The sequence below is a fragment of the Bos indicus genome, chromosome 19 (genome assembly GCF_029378745.1).
Source record: "Bos indicus isolate NIAB-ARS_2022 breed Sahiwal x Tharparkar chromosome 19, NIAB-ARS_B.indTharparkar_mat_pri_1.0, whole genome shotgun sequence".
NCBI lineage: Eukaryota > Metazoa > Chordata > Mammalia > Artiodactyla > Bovidae > Bos > Bos indicus.
In genome coordinates, this window is record NC_091778.1 from 23,123,584 (window position 1) to 23,138,103 (window position 14,520).

At 52.9% G+C, this 14,520-nt stretch overlaps 2 protein-coding genes across 13 annotated transcripts in view; one reads left to right on the forward strand and one right to left on the reverse strand.

The window, feature by feature from the left end:
• Nucleotides 1-5,197, forward strand: part of ABR (ABR activator of RhoGEF and GTPase) — a 188,644-nt gene extending 183,447 nt beyond the window's left edge. For all 6 annotated transcript variants that reach the window (XM_070772792.1, XM_070772793.1, XM_019981205.2 and 3 more), the window contains 2 exons: nucleotides 1,843-1,990; nucleotides 2,560-5,197. In XM_070772792.1, coding sequence (XP_070628893.1) covers nucleotides 1,843-1,990; nucleotides 2,560-2,649 — 238 coding nt within the window. In that variant the 3' untranslated portion in view covers nucleotides 2,650-5,197. The remainder of the gene's footprint in view (nucleotides 1-1,842; nucleotides 1,991-2,559) is intronic.
• Nucleotides 5,198-6,589: 1,392 nt separating this feature from the next.
• TIMM22 (translocase of inner mitochondrial membrane 22) lies at nucleotides 6,590-12,837 on the reverse strand. 7 transcript variants are annotated; one of them, XM_019981208.2, is made up of 4 exons: nucleotides 12,421-12,799; nucleotides 10,365-10,561; nucleotides 9,681-9,753; nucleotides 6,590-7,650 (listed from the first exon to the last, which is right to left on the reverse strand). In XM_019981208.2, exons 1-4 carry the CDS (start codon nucleotides 12,656-12,658, stop codon nucleotides 7,574-7,576), a joined length of 585 nt encoding a protein of 194 aa, XP_019836767.1. In that variant the 5' UTR covers nucleotides 12,659-12,799; the 3' UTR covers nucleotides 6,590-7,573. The 7 variants fall into 7 exon arrangements, with proteins under 7 accessions (XP_019836767.1, XP_070628897.1, XP_019836768.1 ...); XM_070772796.1 differs by lacking the exon at nucleotides 6,590-7,650 and adding an exon at nucleotides 7,668-7,935 and having other exon boundaries at nucleotides 9,681-9,806; nucleotides 12,421-12,837; XM_019981209.2 differs by lacking the exon at nucleotides 6,590-7,650 and adding an exon at nucleotides 7,675-7,935 and having other exon boundaries at nucleotides 12,421-12,820.
• Nucleotides 12,838-14,520: the final 1,683 nt, after the last annotated feature.

Here is a 14,520-nt window from a genome sequence, read left to right on the forward strand (position 1 = left end):
AGTTTCCAGTCAGTAGGCCACTCAGTCCACTTAGCATTTTTTAAACAGAGTAGGAGAGACAGCCCCAGGGTGCACTGCAGAGGGCAAGCGTGCATGTTGTTCTGTTCAGTTACTCTGGTTGCGTGTGCTGGATGATCGTGTAAAGCGTGTGTGTTATTATGGGTCACAGTCCGAAAAGCCTGAAGCCCACTGGTCTTGACCCACACCTCATCAAACAGGTAGGGAATCTGAGTCCCCAGCTCGATGGGGACTTGCTGGGGTTTACCAGTAGCTCTGCCCTTGGAGTCCACATCTCCCAGATCCTAAACTGGGGTCCATCCCACCTTCTGCTCTGCCCCTTCCACAGTCCGGTCAAACCAAGAGCTGCCAAAGCTGACACCACCTAAGTTAGGAACGGAAGCTAGCCCTGACTGTGACCTCGTCACTCACTTTGGAGCCCAGGACTGGCCCCAGGTGTGAGTGGGGAGGAGACGTCCCCAGGCGTCCCTTAAATCCACTTGCCATCCAGGACCAGGGCACCCCGGTGAGGGGCTCTGAGCCCTCAGGCCCCCGGTGGCGGCTTGGCCAGGCCAGGCCAGGCTCTGGAGGGCCAGCGGAGACCTGGGAACGCCTGGGCTGCCGTCTTGTTTTTCCCATTATGAGACATTTTCCCTCTGGTTTGGCTGGGACCAAGGTCCCAACCAATCCCCAGATAGTTTGGCGAGCACTGTGGGGAGGACACACAGAGGAGTGGGGAGGAAAATTCATTAGGTTTTCCACCCTGGGAACCGGGCACAGTCTGTTCCCACATCTGGGCGCCTGGCGTGCGTGTGTGTGTGTGTGTTTGGTGAGGGGCAGGGCCAGCTGCACAGCTGCCTCCTGGCATGGCAGTGTTTGCTCGTTTCCAAGGCGCTCAGCAGGCGCATCCACGGCTCCTGCCTGGAGGGTGGGGTGATGCTGCAGTGGGAGTTGGGGTCAGAGGTGCTGCCTGGGGCGGCTGGGTCTCACCCCAAAACATTGCCTGGGATCGGGGGGAGGTGCAGGGTCTCTGATGTGTTGGGTGGTACCGAGCCTGCTGGACACCAGCCCCAGATGGCAGCCCCTGCTGTCACTCGGGAAATAAGCTACAGACATCTGGCTGATCATGCAAGAGAAGCAGAGGAGGATCCAGGAGGCAGCTCCGGGATCCCAGGAGGCAGACCCTTCTGGAAAAGCTTGGGAGGACAGGCCCTGGGCTCCATCTGTGACGAGGGATGTTCCTGCCACAGCGCAGCAGGCAGAGCCTCTGGCCTTTGGCCTCCGCCCCCTGGGACTCCTCCTCTGGGCCCCTCTCCACGGCTGGGCTGATTGTGGACAGCGCACAGGGTGGGGAAGAGCATGGGCTCAGGAAGCAGACCTCTTGGGTTCGGATCCCTGCTCTGCCACCTGCTGGGTCACCTTGGGCAGGCCATTTGACCTCTCTGTACTCTGGTTTCTTCATCTCTCCAGGGGGGATGAAACTGTTACCTACCCAAAGGCTTGCTTGTGACAAGCATGAGTTATTACAGGGAAAGTTCTTGGGCCTGTAATAGTCTCTCTGAGGCAAGGGAGAGTTGGAGTGGGTCCTTCTGGCTCTCGCAGTTTACCATCAGTTCAGGGGGTGGCCCAGGAGCTGGGAATCTGTCAGTGGAATGTACTGGAACGTAGCTGGGAACATGGGCCCTTGGCTGAGTCCCCTCCTCACGGAGCAGTCTCTACCTTCAGGAGAGGGCGGGCTAGTGACCCCCTCGGGGAATCCTCCCAGGAGCAATATTAGCCAAGGGTCTGGAGCTCCACGTGGCGGCCAGACGTGACTTGTGTTTCCGCCCCTCCCGTCCCTTTCAGGGTTGCTGAGAAGGAGCCCGTCAACAAAATGTCCCTTCACAACCTGGCTACCGTGTTTGGCCCCACGTTACTGAGACCCTCGGAAGTGGAGAGCAAAGCACACCTCACATCGGCTGCCGACATCTGGTCTCACGATGTCATGGCGCAGGTACCTCCATGCTGCACGGGCCTGTGGCAGGTGCAGGGGTCAAACGAGCCCCCCCTGAGTGGTGGACTCCTACCCGCCTCCTATCCTGAGCAGCGGGGCTGATGGATCTGTAGGATGCCACCAAGGAGTCAGGGCTCTGGATGGTCCTGCTAAAAAGTAGGCATCTGGACCAAGAGCCCAGAGGATGGGTGTCCCAGATACTGGTTGCAGTCCCAGGAGCTGCCTGAGCCTCGGGAAGCAAACCCAGGGGTGTCAGGAAAATCTGGGGCCTTGCCCTCATGTGTGGAAGTTGGGGGGAGCCCGGTGAGACCCAGGGCAGGGTCTGGTCTGGAACAGGACTGAGGTTGGGGAAGTGGCCCTGGACACCCTGCCCTCTGCCCTGCATCACCCCCTACTGCCACAAACGGGCAGCCACACCTGGGCTTCCAGGGAAGGGTAAGTGGCTGGAGCCAGCCAGAGGGGAAGCAGGGAGCCACAGGAGCCCAGGCCAGACAGCGTGTCTTTTCAGCGGGTCGGAGGAAGCCCTCGGGGTGAGGACCCCAGCCTCAGTCTCCCCTGTCTCCCCACAGGTCCAGGTCCTCCTCTACTACCTGCAGCATCCTCCCGTCTCCTTCGCAGAACTGAAGCGGAACACACTGTACTTCTCCACTGACGTGTAGCCCGAGGTGGGAGCGGCTGTGGGAGGGCAGCTCCGAGCCAGCCTCTCCAGCCAGGGACCCAACCCAGACTTGAAGGACTGCAATAGAGAACTCCCAAACCCAGCGCTCCACACTCCAAGGGACACAGATTTCCAAGAACTGGAAGACGTGTATCTTTTGTGCCACCTTGTACAAAGCCAGCCGACCCGGCCCCGGCCCCGCCACGCACCCCGGCTCTGCCCTCCGTTCCTCTAGTCGTGTCTAATGCTCCGTGCTGTTCGGGAATTGTTTTACGTCTATTTGTCATGCAGAAAAGGTAGTGGCCGACCCGGTGTGGGCACACAGGCAGCCTGCTTTGTTCTTTGATTTCCTCCAACACTTTCTTTCCTCCTGAGTCCGGTCCAAAGGCTTTTATTTTGCGCTCTGTAACTGCTGCCAGCTTCGCCTCTCTTGGCCCTGCTCCCAGATCGCAGTCTCCTGGCGGCCTCCCCTCGGTCTTCCTCTGCCCCATCCTCCCCCCGCCCCGCCCCGCCCCAAGCCTGCCTGCATGCATTTGCAGCTTTGGTTTTTGACCCATCACCTCGAAAGTTCTGAGGCGGCCTTGGGCAGCGGTGGCGGGGGGCAACCGGTCCGATGCTGCCGCCCCCCACCTGTGGAGGCGCGCCTGTCCGCCTTGCTGCCTGTGCAAATGTTGGACAAGGAGACAGACTCGCACTGATCCTCGGCTCAGCACAGGCTGGAGAGCAGATTGCTGGGATTTTTTCCACCTGAGAACCTCCGTTTCTGGGGTGTGTCTGTTCTGTCTCCAATCCCCGTGAGGCGCCTTTGACTGTTTCTTCTCCTGCTTTTCAGTTTTTCTCCTGCTGTTCTATTTTGAGTGTAGAGACTCACCAGAGACCTGCTGTTAAGGCAGCTAGAGGGTCAGGAAAGAATCGGGGGAGGTGGGAGAGTCAGGTTGCCAAGGAGACAGAGCAAGTGGGCTGTTGAGAGGAGTGCCAGGGAGTGCTGGGCATCCTGGGCTGGGAGCAAGGAGTTGTCATGGCGGCTTTTCTGGTGGAGCCAGGCTTCTGGGAGGGCAACCACGAGGGCTGAAGCAGACGTCTCGAAACAGGCAGGCTCCGTCCGAGAGGGCTAGCCCTTCCTGGTGCCTCCCATACCTCGTGGTACCTTTGCCTTAGACGTTACACACTCCACAGCCAAGCACTGCCATGGGGCAGCCCCCACGGCCACGTGCGCCCCAGGGCCTGGGAAAGTCAGGCGCGGTCCAGCAGTAGCCAGCCGTCATGGTGCTGCCTCCTGCCCCTGGCTTCTGAACGCAGCCTGGTGGGTGAACTCGGGGGAACTCTAGGAGTTGGGGTGTGCCAGGTACCTGCCTGTCTCGGGACTGGGTTTTGCAGGGGACCCTGGTGGTGGATGCTCGACTCATCCGCAGGGTCCTATCCCCATGTTGAGGGCCGCTGCTCAGTACTGGAAAGGAGAGAAGCGCCTGCAATGTGCAGTTTCTTCTCTCCTGAGCAGCGCTGCCAGCCTCCAGCAGTTCACCTGGGAGGAGACAGCCCTGGCAGCAGGGGCTGGAGCTACAGGACAGGGCTCCCTGGCTCTCCTGAGACTAGATTCCAAGCCCTGGGGGTTGGGGAGAAGAGCTCCCCATAGCTTGAGCTCAGGGCGGTTTTAAAGAAGGGTTTGGGGCCCTGAAGCCTTAGTACCGGCTCAGTGAAAGGAAGGCCCCGTTCTTGTCTCGTTTACACCTGTGGCCCCGGCGTGGGCAGAACGGTACACATTCTGTGCACATCGGAGGATAGATGCCCAAGAGGAGAGAGGTACTGACGCCCTGGCTGCCTGCTAAGCAGCTGAGCGAGGAGCCCCACTCCCTAAGATGAAGGGCTTGGGCCACAGGTGGAGAAAGAATGCTGCAGTCTGAACATCCCCCATGTCTGACCATCCCTGGAGCCTGCTCGACACTCGGGAGCCGGCAGGTGGCCTGGAAGGTTCTTGCTTCCACAGCCCCTAACTGGAATGAATTGGAGCCCCACCTAGAGCTATTTACAGCCCCTAACAGGTGCCTCCCACCTTCAGCGTCAGGTAGCTACTGCAGCCCCCCAACCTCTTAGGTGATGAGAATGGGAGGAAGGCTGGAAGGGCTGAGAAATGGGAAAGGCTCAGCATATTTATCAACGACCCCCAGAACCAGGAGGGGTGGGTACCAGACCTGGACTAAGCTGCGCTGAGGAACAGCCCATGGGTTCTCCTGAGCGACAGGGACTGTACAGAATCCCAGCCATTGTGCCCAGCAGGGCAGGCTGTGCCGACAGGAGCCCACAGACAGGCTACAGGAATCCACACACCTGTCCTTGCTGGCGATGGCTGCGGGCTGCCGGTGTTGTGCTGTTACAGGTATGATGGGACCCTTCATTAATATTTGACTTTCATAAGTTGGTAAGGATATATTTTTCTTTGGTCTATGTTCTGTTTCAACTTATGTAGATTATTATAAATTGATGTAAGCCACGTGAGAGGAAAATGTTAATAAAAAAAAAAAAACCTGCAAAGCCCTGATATTTGCACACAACTCAGCCCTGCGGTGTGGACGTTTGTGTTCCCAGGAGTCCAGGGAAGATCACCAATCTAAATATTTAACTCTTCCAGCTGCATCCAGATGTGAGTTTCCAAGAATCTCCTTACTAGTGAACTCCCCCTGGTGCGTCCCTTCGGCCTGTGGGGACCATGGCAGTTTGGGAGATGAGCCCACGCCCTCGCCTTGCTCTTTCACAAATGCCCGCAGCTGTCACCAGCCAGTTCTTTTCATGAAAATACAAATGCCCCACCAGAGACCTGGCCATCAATATGCCTCAGAGATGGCAGGAAGTTGTCTATTCAAGTGGAGTTTATTTTATGCAAACATCTCTACAATTTCCTTGGAAATTGCAGGTCTTTGGGGCAGCCTGCTGGCCTAATCTCTGTTGGGGAGGCTGGATCCTCTAGAGGTCCCAGCCTCCCTCAGGAGAGCTAGCGGGGTTAATGTCGGCTCCCACCAGCCTCAGCCATTGGACACTGTGTTTATTCTGGAGATCGGGAACAGATGTCTCTGAAAATTGGTGTTTGGTTTATGAGCTCATACTGCCTCCTTAGCCATCTAAAACAGGAAACTATTCATCTCCTCTCCTGACTGAATAGTCAGAGTGGACAATGCTTGGCTTATTGAACTGACGGCTACTGACAGCCCAGGACTCGTCATTCCCAAGGCAGTCTCGAGGGCAGCGGTGCTTGTTCTTGGTCGTTTGACCCCATGCGCTAGACTGGATTGTAGACGCCAGGCTTCTGGCACTGCTGACAGGTGGCAGGTAAGAGTGTCTGCGCTTGCTCTAACTGCTTACAGGTGCCTTGTTTAGGGACAGTGGAGGACCCACTCCAACATTTGTTCTCAGACCTGTGAGGATTCTCCAGGCAGCCTAGCAGCAGTGAAGCCTCTTGACCGAGACTGGGACAGGCATTCTATAGAACTACTCCACCTCCTCCCCCTGAGAAGGGCACGAGCCTTGTGCACTAGCTCATGCTCATTCCAAAGGCAACAGCAGACAAGGCCAGAGGAAGGTGTTACCAGCTGGGCTTGACATCATCACTCATGTACACACACACACACACACACACTCAGGATGTCTAGATGGTTCAGCTGAGTCTGAGTTCTGGTTAAGGTTTAGAAGACAGCCCACAGTGGGGGAGACAGCCAAAAAAGGCACAGGAATGACTCTATGGGATAAAGGAGACAAGACCACTGGCTGCAGGCGGCTGGAATTACAGGCCCCCACCGTGCTCCCTGCTGGTCTTAAGTTCATCTTCACCCCACCACCAAGGCACCAGAGCAACGCAGCATCTGCAGCACGTCCCGATTGTAAAAGGGCGTTTTTTTTGTGTATAGCACACAATTAGGCTGAGCTGCTACTGTCAGAGAAAGGCTACCAGGTCAAGTCAAAAACACCAATGTTTAAGTAAGGAACAAACCCCTGACATCAGAGGAACAGGGTGCTGGTGAGCAGCTCCTGAACACAGTCTGGTTGTAACCAGCGGCTGCTGGAACTGGGTCATCAGGATGACCACAGCAACACAACCCTCACAGTCTGTCCTTGAGGCGGGCCTGGGCGGATGGTCAGGGCAGAACACCCACATGTGGCTCAGACTGCGGGCGTTCCCACCGGCCAGCCCGAGGGTTTCGCAGACGAGGCCAGCAGGGTTACGCGTGGAATGTCACTGCGTCCTAGGACACGGTTAGGCCAGGCTTCTTCAGCGGAAGGCTGGGCCACTGCAGCAATCTCAGTGAGGATAACGCTGCTCTGCGGACCCTGGGAGTCGAGCATTCCCAGACTTCTCAGGAGCTGGCTCATGCTTTCTCTTTGGATGTTCAATCTTTGGGCCACCTGGTACTATTTTGGGGAGTTGTGGAATTTGAAAATAAAAATAAGCCAAACTTCTGAACTGTAATATAAATACTTATACACATACATCTATATAACAAGGATAGCAGGGCACTCAACAAAATGACACAACCGGTCGGACGGCACGGCTCCACTCGGCCCTGCCCTGAGGTCTGAGATGGGTGGCTGCAGGCGTGGGTCAAGTCCCCTCCATCCCCACAGCACCACAGGCTTCGGGCTGAACCTTTGTGGGACTCAGTTCCTACAGGTCTACACGCTGACTCCTTGACTGCCCAAAAGAGAGAGTCTGGCATGGCATCTACCCTGCACAGACTGGCTCGAGTCCAGGTGCAGACAGCATGGCTGCTCAGAGGTAGCCGGTTGTAGCCAGGCGGCTCCCTCACAATACCAACTATGTGAGAGAAAACAAATGTCTTCAGTCTCTGAAGCAAGTGCCCTGGAGTGGTGCAGAAACTGCCCTCCACAGAGCAGCCTTGATCTTGGGCTGCCATTGTCCTTGCCGGACACCAGTGTTCTCACCGTAGGTAATAGTCAATCGCAGCGGAGAAAGCAGCGAAACCTCCACAGCCGATGACCCCAGCCTTCAAGCCAGCTGTAAAGCAAACACAAATGACATTACCTGTGGTGAGAGACGCTGGGTCAAGCTGCACTCAGGAAGAGTCTGGGTACTTAGAGATGTAAAGAAGCTGGTGAACATGTTCTCAGTCGTTCAGCATAGCAGAGCTGGAAGACTTCAGTGAGGCTGTGCACACGAGCTGATCCAGTGTGCTTTTATCTAACTGTATGTTCGTTTAAGTTTCTCATTCCAAAGAACTGCGATTTCTAGTCTCGTGAAAACAGCTCCTCACAGGCAGGAAAGTGGTTAACAGAACCAGCCCTTGGAATCAAGTGAAAGCATATGGCCTGTTACTCTGATTTGTTTATGGAATAAATTCCTGGGAAGGTGATCAAAGCAATCCCAGAGGGAGCTGAGCCTCTCAAAGGCCCTGACAAGGCTGAGAGATGGGAAGACCAAAGAAGTTACGCCATAAATCACAAATGGCTGTGTGAGGAGGAGAATCAGGTTTTAATGACAGAAAATCATCCTGCCTTTCAGAAAATGAGAAAACAGCCTTTTTGCTTTGGGTAGGTCTGGGCACAGCAGATGGAGAGTGGCCCAGTGACAGACACTGTTGGGGAAGTTAAGTCACTGACGCCCTGCTCTGCACTCTTGATAGATACGCCAACAGGGAGAAGTGGCAGGGAACCAGTTTCTTGGTTGCTTACAGTAGATAATCCAACATTTCTAGGATACCTATATTTGGCTTTCAAAGGGTGAAGATCTAAGAACCCTAAACTGCAAAAACATTACTGTGAGAACTTATATATAGAATTAAAATGACTACTGCACAGTATGAAGAAAGATGCCTGTTTGAAATGCGTGGAGCTGAAAGTTAAGCAGAGCTTGCTGTTTGGACAAACGGGCTTCCCAGGGCTGAATGGGGTCCAGCTATGCTTCTGTTCTATCCTGCAGAGCAACACATTCCAGAGATTACTTATTATTATGAGTTCTTCCCATATGTTCAATATGGGGACAGTTCTTTATTCTAAGATAGATATAGTTCTCCATGGGTTTCACCTGGGGCTATTTGTCCCCTAGCGTTTCTCATGATGTAGTCTGCATATAAGTTAAATAAGCAGGGTGACAATATACAGCCTGAAGTACTCCTTTTCCTATTTGGAACCAGTCTGTTGTTCCATGTTCAGTTCTAACTGTTGCTTCCTGACCTGCATACAGGTTTCTCAAGAGGTAGGTCAGATGGTCTGGTATGCCCGTTTCTTTCAGAATTTTTCACAGTTTATTGTGATCCACACAGTCAAAGGCTTTGGCATAGTCAATAAAGCAGAAATAGATGTTTTTCTGGAACTCTCTTGCTTTTTTGATGATCCAGCTAATGTTGGCAATTTGATCTCTGTTCCTCTGCCTTTTCTAAAGAAGATCCAACCAGTCCATCCTAAAGGAGATCAGCCCGGGGTGTTCATTGGAAGGACCGGTGTTGAAGCTGAAACTTCAATACTTTGGCCACCTCATGTGTAGAGGACTCACTGGAGAAGACCCTAATACTGGGAGGGATTGGGGGCGGGAGGAGGAGGGGACGACAGAGGATGAGATGGCTGGATGGCATCACCGACTCAATGGACATGGGTTTGAGTGGACTCCGGAAGTTGGTGATGGACAGGGGGTCCTGGCGTGCTGCGGTTCATAGGGTCACAAAGAGTTGGACGCGACTGAACTGACTGATTTGTCCCCCAAGGTACACTGGAAACACTTCTACTTGTCACCACTAGGGGGTGCTACTGGCATCTAGTGGGGAGAGGCCAGGAACAAAACTCCCCTGGGCCAGCAAACACTCCTCTGGTCCAAAATGTCATCAATGCCAAGGATCAGAAACCCTGATCTAGATACTAGAAGTTTCCAAAATTGAGTTAACACAGAAAATGTGATTTACTTGTCAGGAGAGGAGAATATCAAGTTCCACATATGCCTTGAGCTGTCATTGGAACACTCATGTGTTTGGAAATCTCAACTTCAGCATGTTGTCCAAGGCCACAAAGAAAAGCATGTGAGAATTGTTTACTAACCTCTGAAACCAATGGCTCCTCCAGTGATGCAGCCACTAATGACACTGTTCTTCCAATCTGATTTTCCCCGGTACTGTGGGTGGAGAAGAGCAGTTCAGAGCCAAAGAAACAAGCCAGACAAGGAAACTAAGGAAAAAAGACAGGGTTTTTAGCTGGCTAATTTAGTCCCTCCCCAAAGGAAACCTATCTTTTTTTCTTTCAAAAGTATAATTCCTAAAATTTGAACGTGTTCACAAATGCTTCCTGCACACGGTACCAAAGCGCTGAGCCAAGTGTCACATTTGAGAAGTAATCAGAATCTCTTCTCAGGTTCCCCAGTAAGTCTTCTTTAAAATTATTAACCAGGAATTCTCTGGTGATCCAATCCTTAGGACCCCATGCTTGCTTCCATTGCAAGGGGCCCGGGTTCCACCCCTGGTTGGGGAACTAAGACACTACAAGCCACGAGGTGCAGCCAAAAGCAATAGTAAAAAAATAATTAGCCAACTTCTGGCCTATAAAAACAAAAAATAAGGCAAGCCCAAATCACAAATTCACAAGTGTACATTAGGGACTATTTAATGGAAACTGAATCTAGCGAGTATCGGACACCTCTGACCTGCTGTCTAGTAGCACTGGGTATTTCTCTTGAGAACTCACAGGATGGAAACAGGCAAGGCTTTCTCAGGAGGCAGGGACACTTACAGATTCTACCAAACATTCAGTGCAAGAAAACATGGCGCCCACAATGGCAAAATTTTTGGCATAGGACATTCCTCTCTGGCCCATGTCTTTAAGAACTTCTCTGGCTGTCGGCGTGCGGTAAGGATCCTTAGGGTCAAAGCCCACGTTGGTATCGATGCCAGCGGTGAACACCCCAAATGCACCTCCCAAGACAAATCCTAAAAATGAACAGAGATGAAGATTTCCTTGGCACGTTTTTCAGATGACTGTAATAGGGTCATACTCAAATTGCACCTTTTGGATGGCCGCCAGTGAAGAGGATACCCCGTCCCCTTCTTGCCTCAGAAACTCTCCACTGGCCTGGTTTCCACATTACAAAATCCAAGGTCAATCTAGTTGGCAGCTGCTTCTCTGACTCTTTTTGTATTTCTTCCTCCTTTCATTTTCTAACATTCTTCAAGATTCCATCTTTAACCCTCTTTCTCTCTCTACACTCTCACACGTAAACCCTCAAGTTCAGGTATCAACTTTGCAAATCACTCCCTTGACAATGGTGACATTCATAAAAGTCATTTCGTAAGTACCATATACCAATCATTGACACTTAACTGTCCCAGCCTTACTTATTCCTTGCAGTAATCCTGTGAGGTAGATACCATTTTCCATTCCTTTCTGTAGTCGAAGAAACTGAGGCTCAGAGAGGTAAACTAACTTCCCTAGGGTCACAAAGTTCCCAAACGGCAAATGCCACACTGTGGTCCACAGCTGACCTTCCTGAGCCTGCTGGACATTTCCACATGGATGTCCTCTCGCCACCTCAAGGTCAGTATGTGTTCAACGAAATCATGGACACCTCCCCTCCAGACCTCCCAGCTCACGGCTCCTGTTCTTCAGTCACTCCCGCGCCAAACTTCAGGCGCACTTAAGGCTGTTCCTCTGCTCCCTCCTGTGACACTAAGTCCACAATTATCATCCAGCCTAGGGCCTTCATCACTTCCACCCTGGAGCCCTACAAAGACTCACTCATTATTTCAATAAGATATGTAAGAGATCTAGGGTAGAACACAATGATGAACAAAGACCCAGTCCATGTCTCACTGAGCTTCAGTCTAGCAAATTCCCTATATGGTCTCCCTGCCTACTGACTTTCCTTCCCTTTGCACACTCCACCATGAGTCATCAAGCTCTTGGTAACTCTAAAAACCCATCAATGACTGCCCTAATGCCTACAGGCAAAAAGCTCAACCGGCACCACTCCACCCCAACTTGAAATGCCATTTCTCTTTGTCTACCCTCATTCTCTTAATCCTTCAAGACACAAGCTCCAGTCTCACCTCTTGTGGCCTTCTCCCAAACAAAAAGATCTTTCTTCTTTCTGCTCAACTTCACGTTTCCACCCTCACTATATTCGTTTCTTAATTTCCTTTCATTTCAATGAGACTTCAACTCACCTGCAAATATCAGCCTCTTAGCACACAGAAGGGACGCCTACATTCTCAAATCCTCAAAGGATTAAAAAACAAAACAAAAACATGCCAAGTCCAGACTTCTTTCCCCCTCGTTCCAGCTGTCTAGTCACACTGAGCTCACTGGCTTTTCTGTTTTTTTCTAGCCTGAAGTCACTTCCGGCCAGACCTTTGCAAGTGCTGCGCCCCAGGTCTGCAGCACTGTCCTCCTTCTCAACACTCTCCTTTCTGTATATGTTAAAATATTAGCTTCATGAGAACAAGGCTCTTGTCTCTCATTCTGTCTTTCCACCGCCTGGCACGTGACAGCTGCTCAGTAATAATTTGCTGAAAAGTAATTATTTTATAGCGAACGAATGAATGAATGAATGAAGTCAACCATTTTATAATCCCCAGGTCCCGACCCAGGACCGATTCTCTGATCGAATTTCCAGAGGCGAAAGCCAACCTCGGGGTCTAGGGAGGCGCTGCTCAAGTTCACTAACAGGCGGGGGTGGGTCAAGGTCGCGGCCCAGGGCCCCCTCGCCTCCTAGGTGCGTGGTCTTCTGAGCAGTGGACCCCGCTGCAGCCCAAGCCCTCAGCCTCCCAAGGGGCCCTTGGCCCCGCCTCACCTCCCACGCAGGCCAATGCAGCCTTGAAGGCACAGCTTTCCATCGCCCTCTCGATCATCTTCTGCTCCTCACTCTTGGCTGGACTCGGGATCCCGCCCAGGCTCCCAGGCTCCAGGAGCCGGGGCTGACGCTTGTCGCCCACCAAGTACTGCAGAAGAAGGCTGTACTGCAGCGGAGCTTCGGCGGAAGCCGCCGCCTCAGGTGCGGATCCCCCAGCCTTGGGGGCGGTCGCTGCCATGACTGTGGCTGCCCAGGAAACCTGGCGTTCTTCTTCCCGCAGCAGATTCCACAAGCTTCCCGTCGGGCCTTGCGCGCCCAGCCACCGTGCCGCAACGGCAGATTCGCCACACCGAGCGAGCTCGAGGAAGCCGCGGAAGTCAAGTCCGTTCGTGCACACCCGGCGGAAGAGCTATCATGTTCTCCCAAAACCTCCTGTGAATACTGAGTCAAGCTTGTGAGTCATTCCTAACGACACTGACAAAAGATTTCGAATCAACAGACAGCGCCCTCTTCGCGGCTGCACGCGGGGCGTACTGGAATTTGTAGTTCTGAGACACTTACACCCCAGACATTTCCCAGGAAGCCCTGCGCGGGTACGCGCGTCTCCGCCACCTCTCGAGCTCCTGCCGGGCGGGAGGGCAGGAAGGCTGCAGCGTGCCGGGGCACCAGCAGGGGGTGCGCGCGCCTCGCCACTGTCTTTCCAGCCTAGAAATTCCCAGAGTGTGTTGTGAGATGCGGATGGGGTGAGGTGCTTTGCAAATTAACATGAAAACGTGGTATGAATGTAAGGAATAAATGTTTTATTCAGTAATTGAGCCGTTGAGGGGAGAGAGAAGGGGCCAAAAAAATGAGTGAACAAATGAGTGAAGTTTAAGACAAAAAAAGAAGAAGAAAAAAAAAAAGGAAATCCCCTGGCTATCCACTGCTTGTTGCTGCTGCTAAGTCGCTTCAGTCGTATCCGATTGTGCGACCCCATAGACAGCAGCCCACCAGGCTCCCCCGTCCCTGGGATTCTCCAGGCAAGAACACTGGAGTGGGTTGCCATTTCCTTCTCCAATGCATGAAAGTGAAAGTGAAGTCGCTCAGTCGTGTCCGACCCTCAGCGACCCCATGGCCTGCAGCCCACCAGGCTCCTCCGTCCATGGGATTTTCCAGGCAAGAGTACTGGAGTGGGGTGCCATTGCCTTCTCAGGACTCCGTGTTTCACTTCCCAGAGCCCTGGTTCCAGCCCTGATGGGGGAATTAAAAATCTCTCAAGCCGCGCAGCCAAAAAAAAATTAGTGAAGCTAGCCGAGTTTAAGCACGAGGTGGTTATGGCCAGATGGAGAGCGAGGGAGGCCGAGGCTGCTACTCCCTCCAGCCAGTTGTTGTCAATGGAGTTGACGATGTGGCACTAGCATTGCGGTGAAAGCCACTTATATTATGCTGAATCAGCTGAAGTGTTTACTAGCTTGCAAACTCAGAACCTGGAGGTTAACTGAGAGATAGCACCGTGTATGAACCCAGTAGTTTCTGTGGTACCAAAATGGATCCCAAACTATTGTATTGATCCAGACTTGCAGCATATCTGGTTGTATCAGCTAAGAGAAACATAAATGGAAACAGAAGATGGGGAGGGTAGCCAGTCAACAGAGACTGAGAGACCCCTTTGGCAGCCAGAGTTGTCTGTGTCACCAGGCAGAACCTACAGTTCACCCTGCTTCAGCTCCCACCAGACCATGAACCCACTCATCCTAACTGGTAGCTTCCCAGCTGTTGAGTTCATCATTGCACTCGATGGCTCAGCTGCATTTGCTTTGAAGTTTCTTCAGTTTCTGTGGAGCTCCTCTCTCCTCATTTTGCCAAAGCTTCTCCAGCTTGTCAGTCCTCTGTGCTGACACCTCTCCGCCTGACCCTTTCCTGTTGGTCCCCTCGGGGCTTCATCCTTTATCCTCACTCTGTCTGGGCAGCTCATCCACGCTCCTGACTTCTACTACCACCTGTACTGCAGGGTGCATGCAGGCATGTGTGCTAAGTCGCTTTAGTCATGTCTGACTCTTTGCAAGCCCCTGTACTGTAGCCCACCAGGCTCCTCTGCTCATGGGATTCTCCAGTCAAGAA

What these genes read in the sequence shown, in the direction of transcription:
- TIMM22 (XM_019981208.2), bottom strand. Translation starts at nt 12,658, where the DNA reads ATGGCAGCGACCGCCCCCAAGGCTGGGGGATCCGCACCTGAGGCGGCG. An exon ending in CTGAATGTTTGGTAGAATCT is followed by an intron (nt 9,754 to 10,364) that starts GTAAGTGTCCCT and finishes CTCCACCCACAG; the next exon opens with TACCGGGGAAAATCAGATTG. An exon ending in AGGAGCCATTGGTTTCAGAG is followed by an intron (nt 7,651 to 9,680) that starts GTTAGTAAACAA and finishes TTTGCTTTACAG; the next exon opens with CTGGCTTGAAGGCTGGGGTC.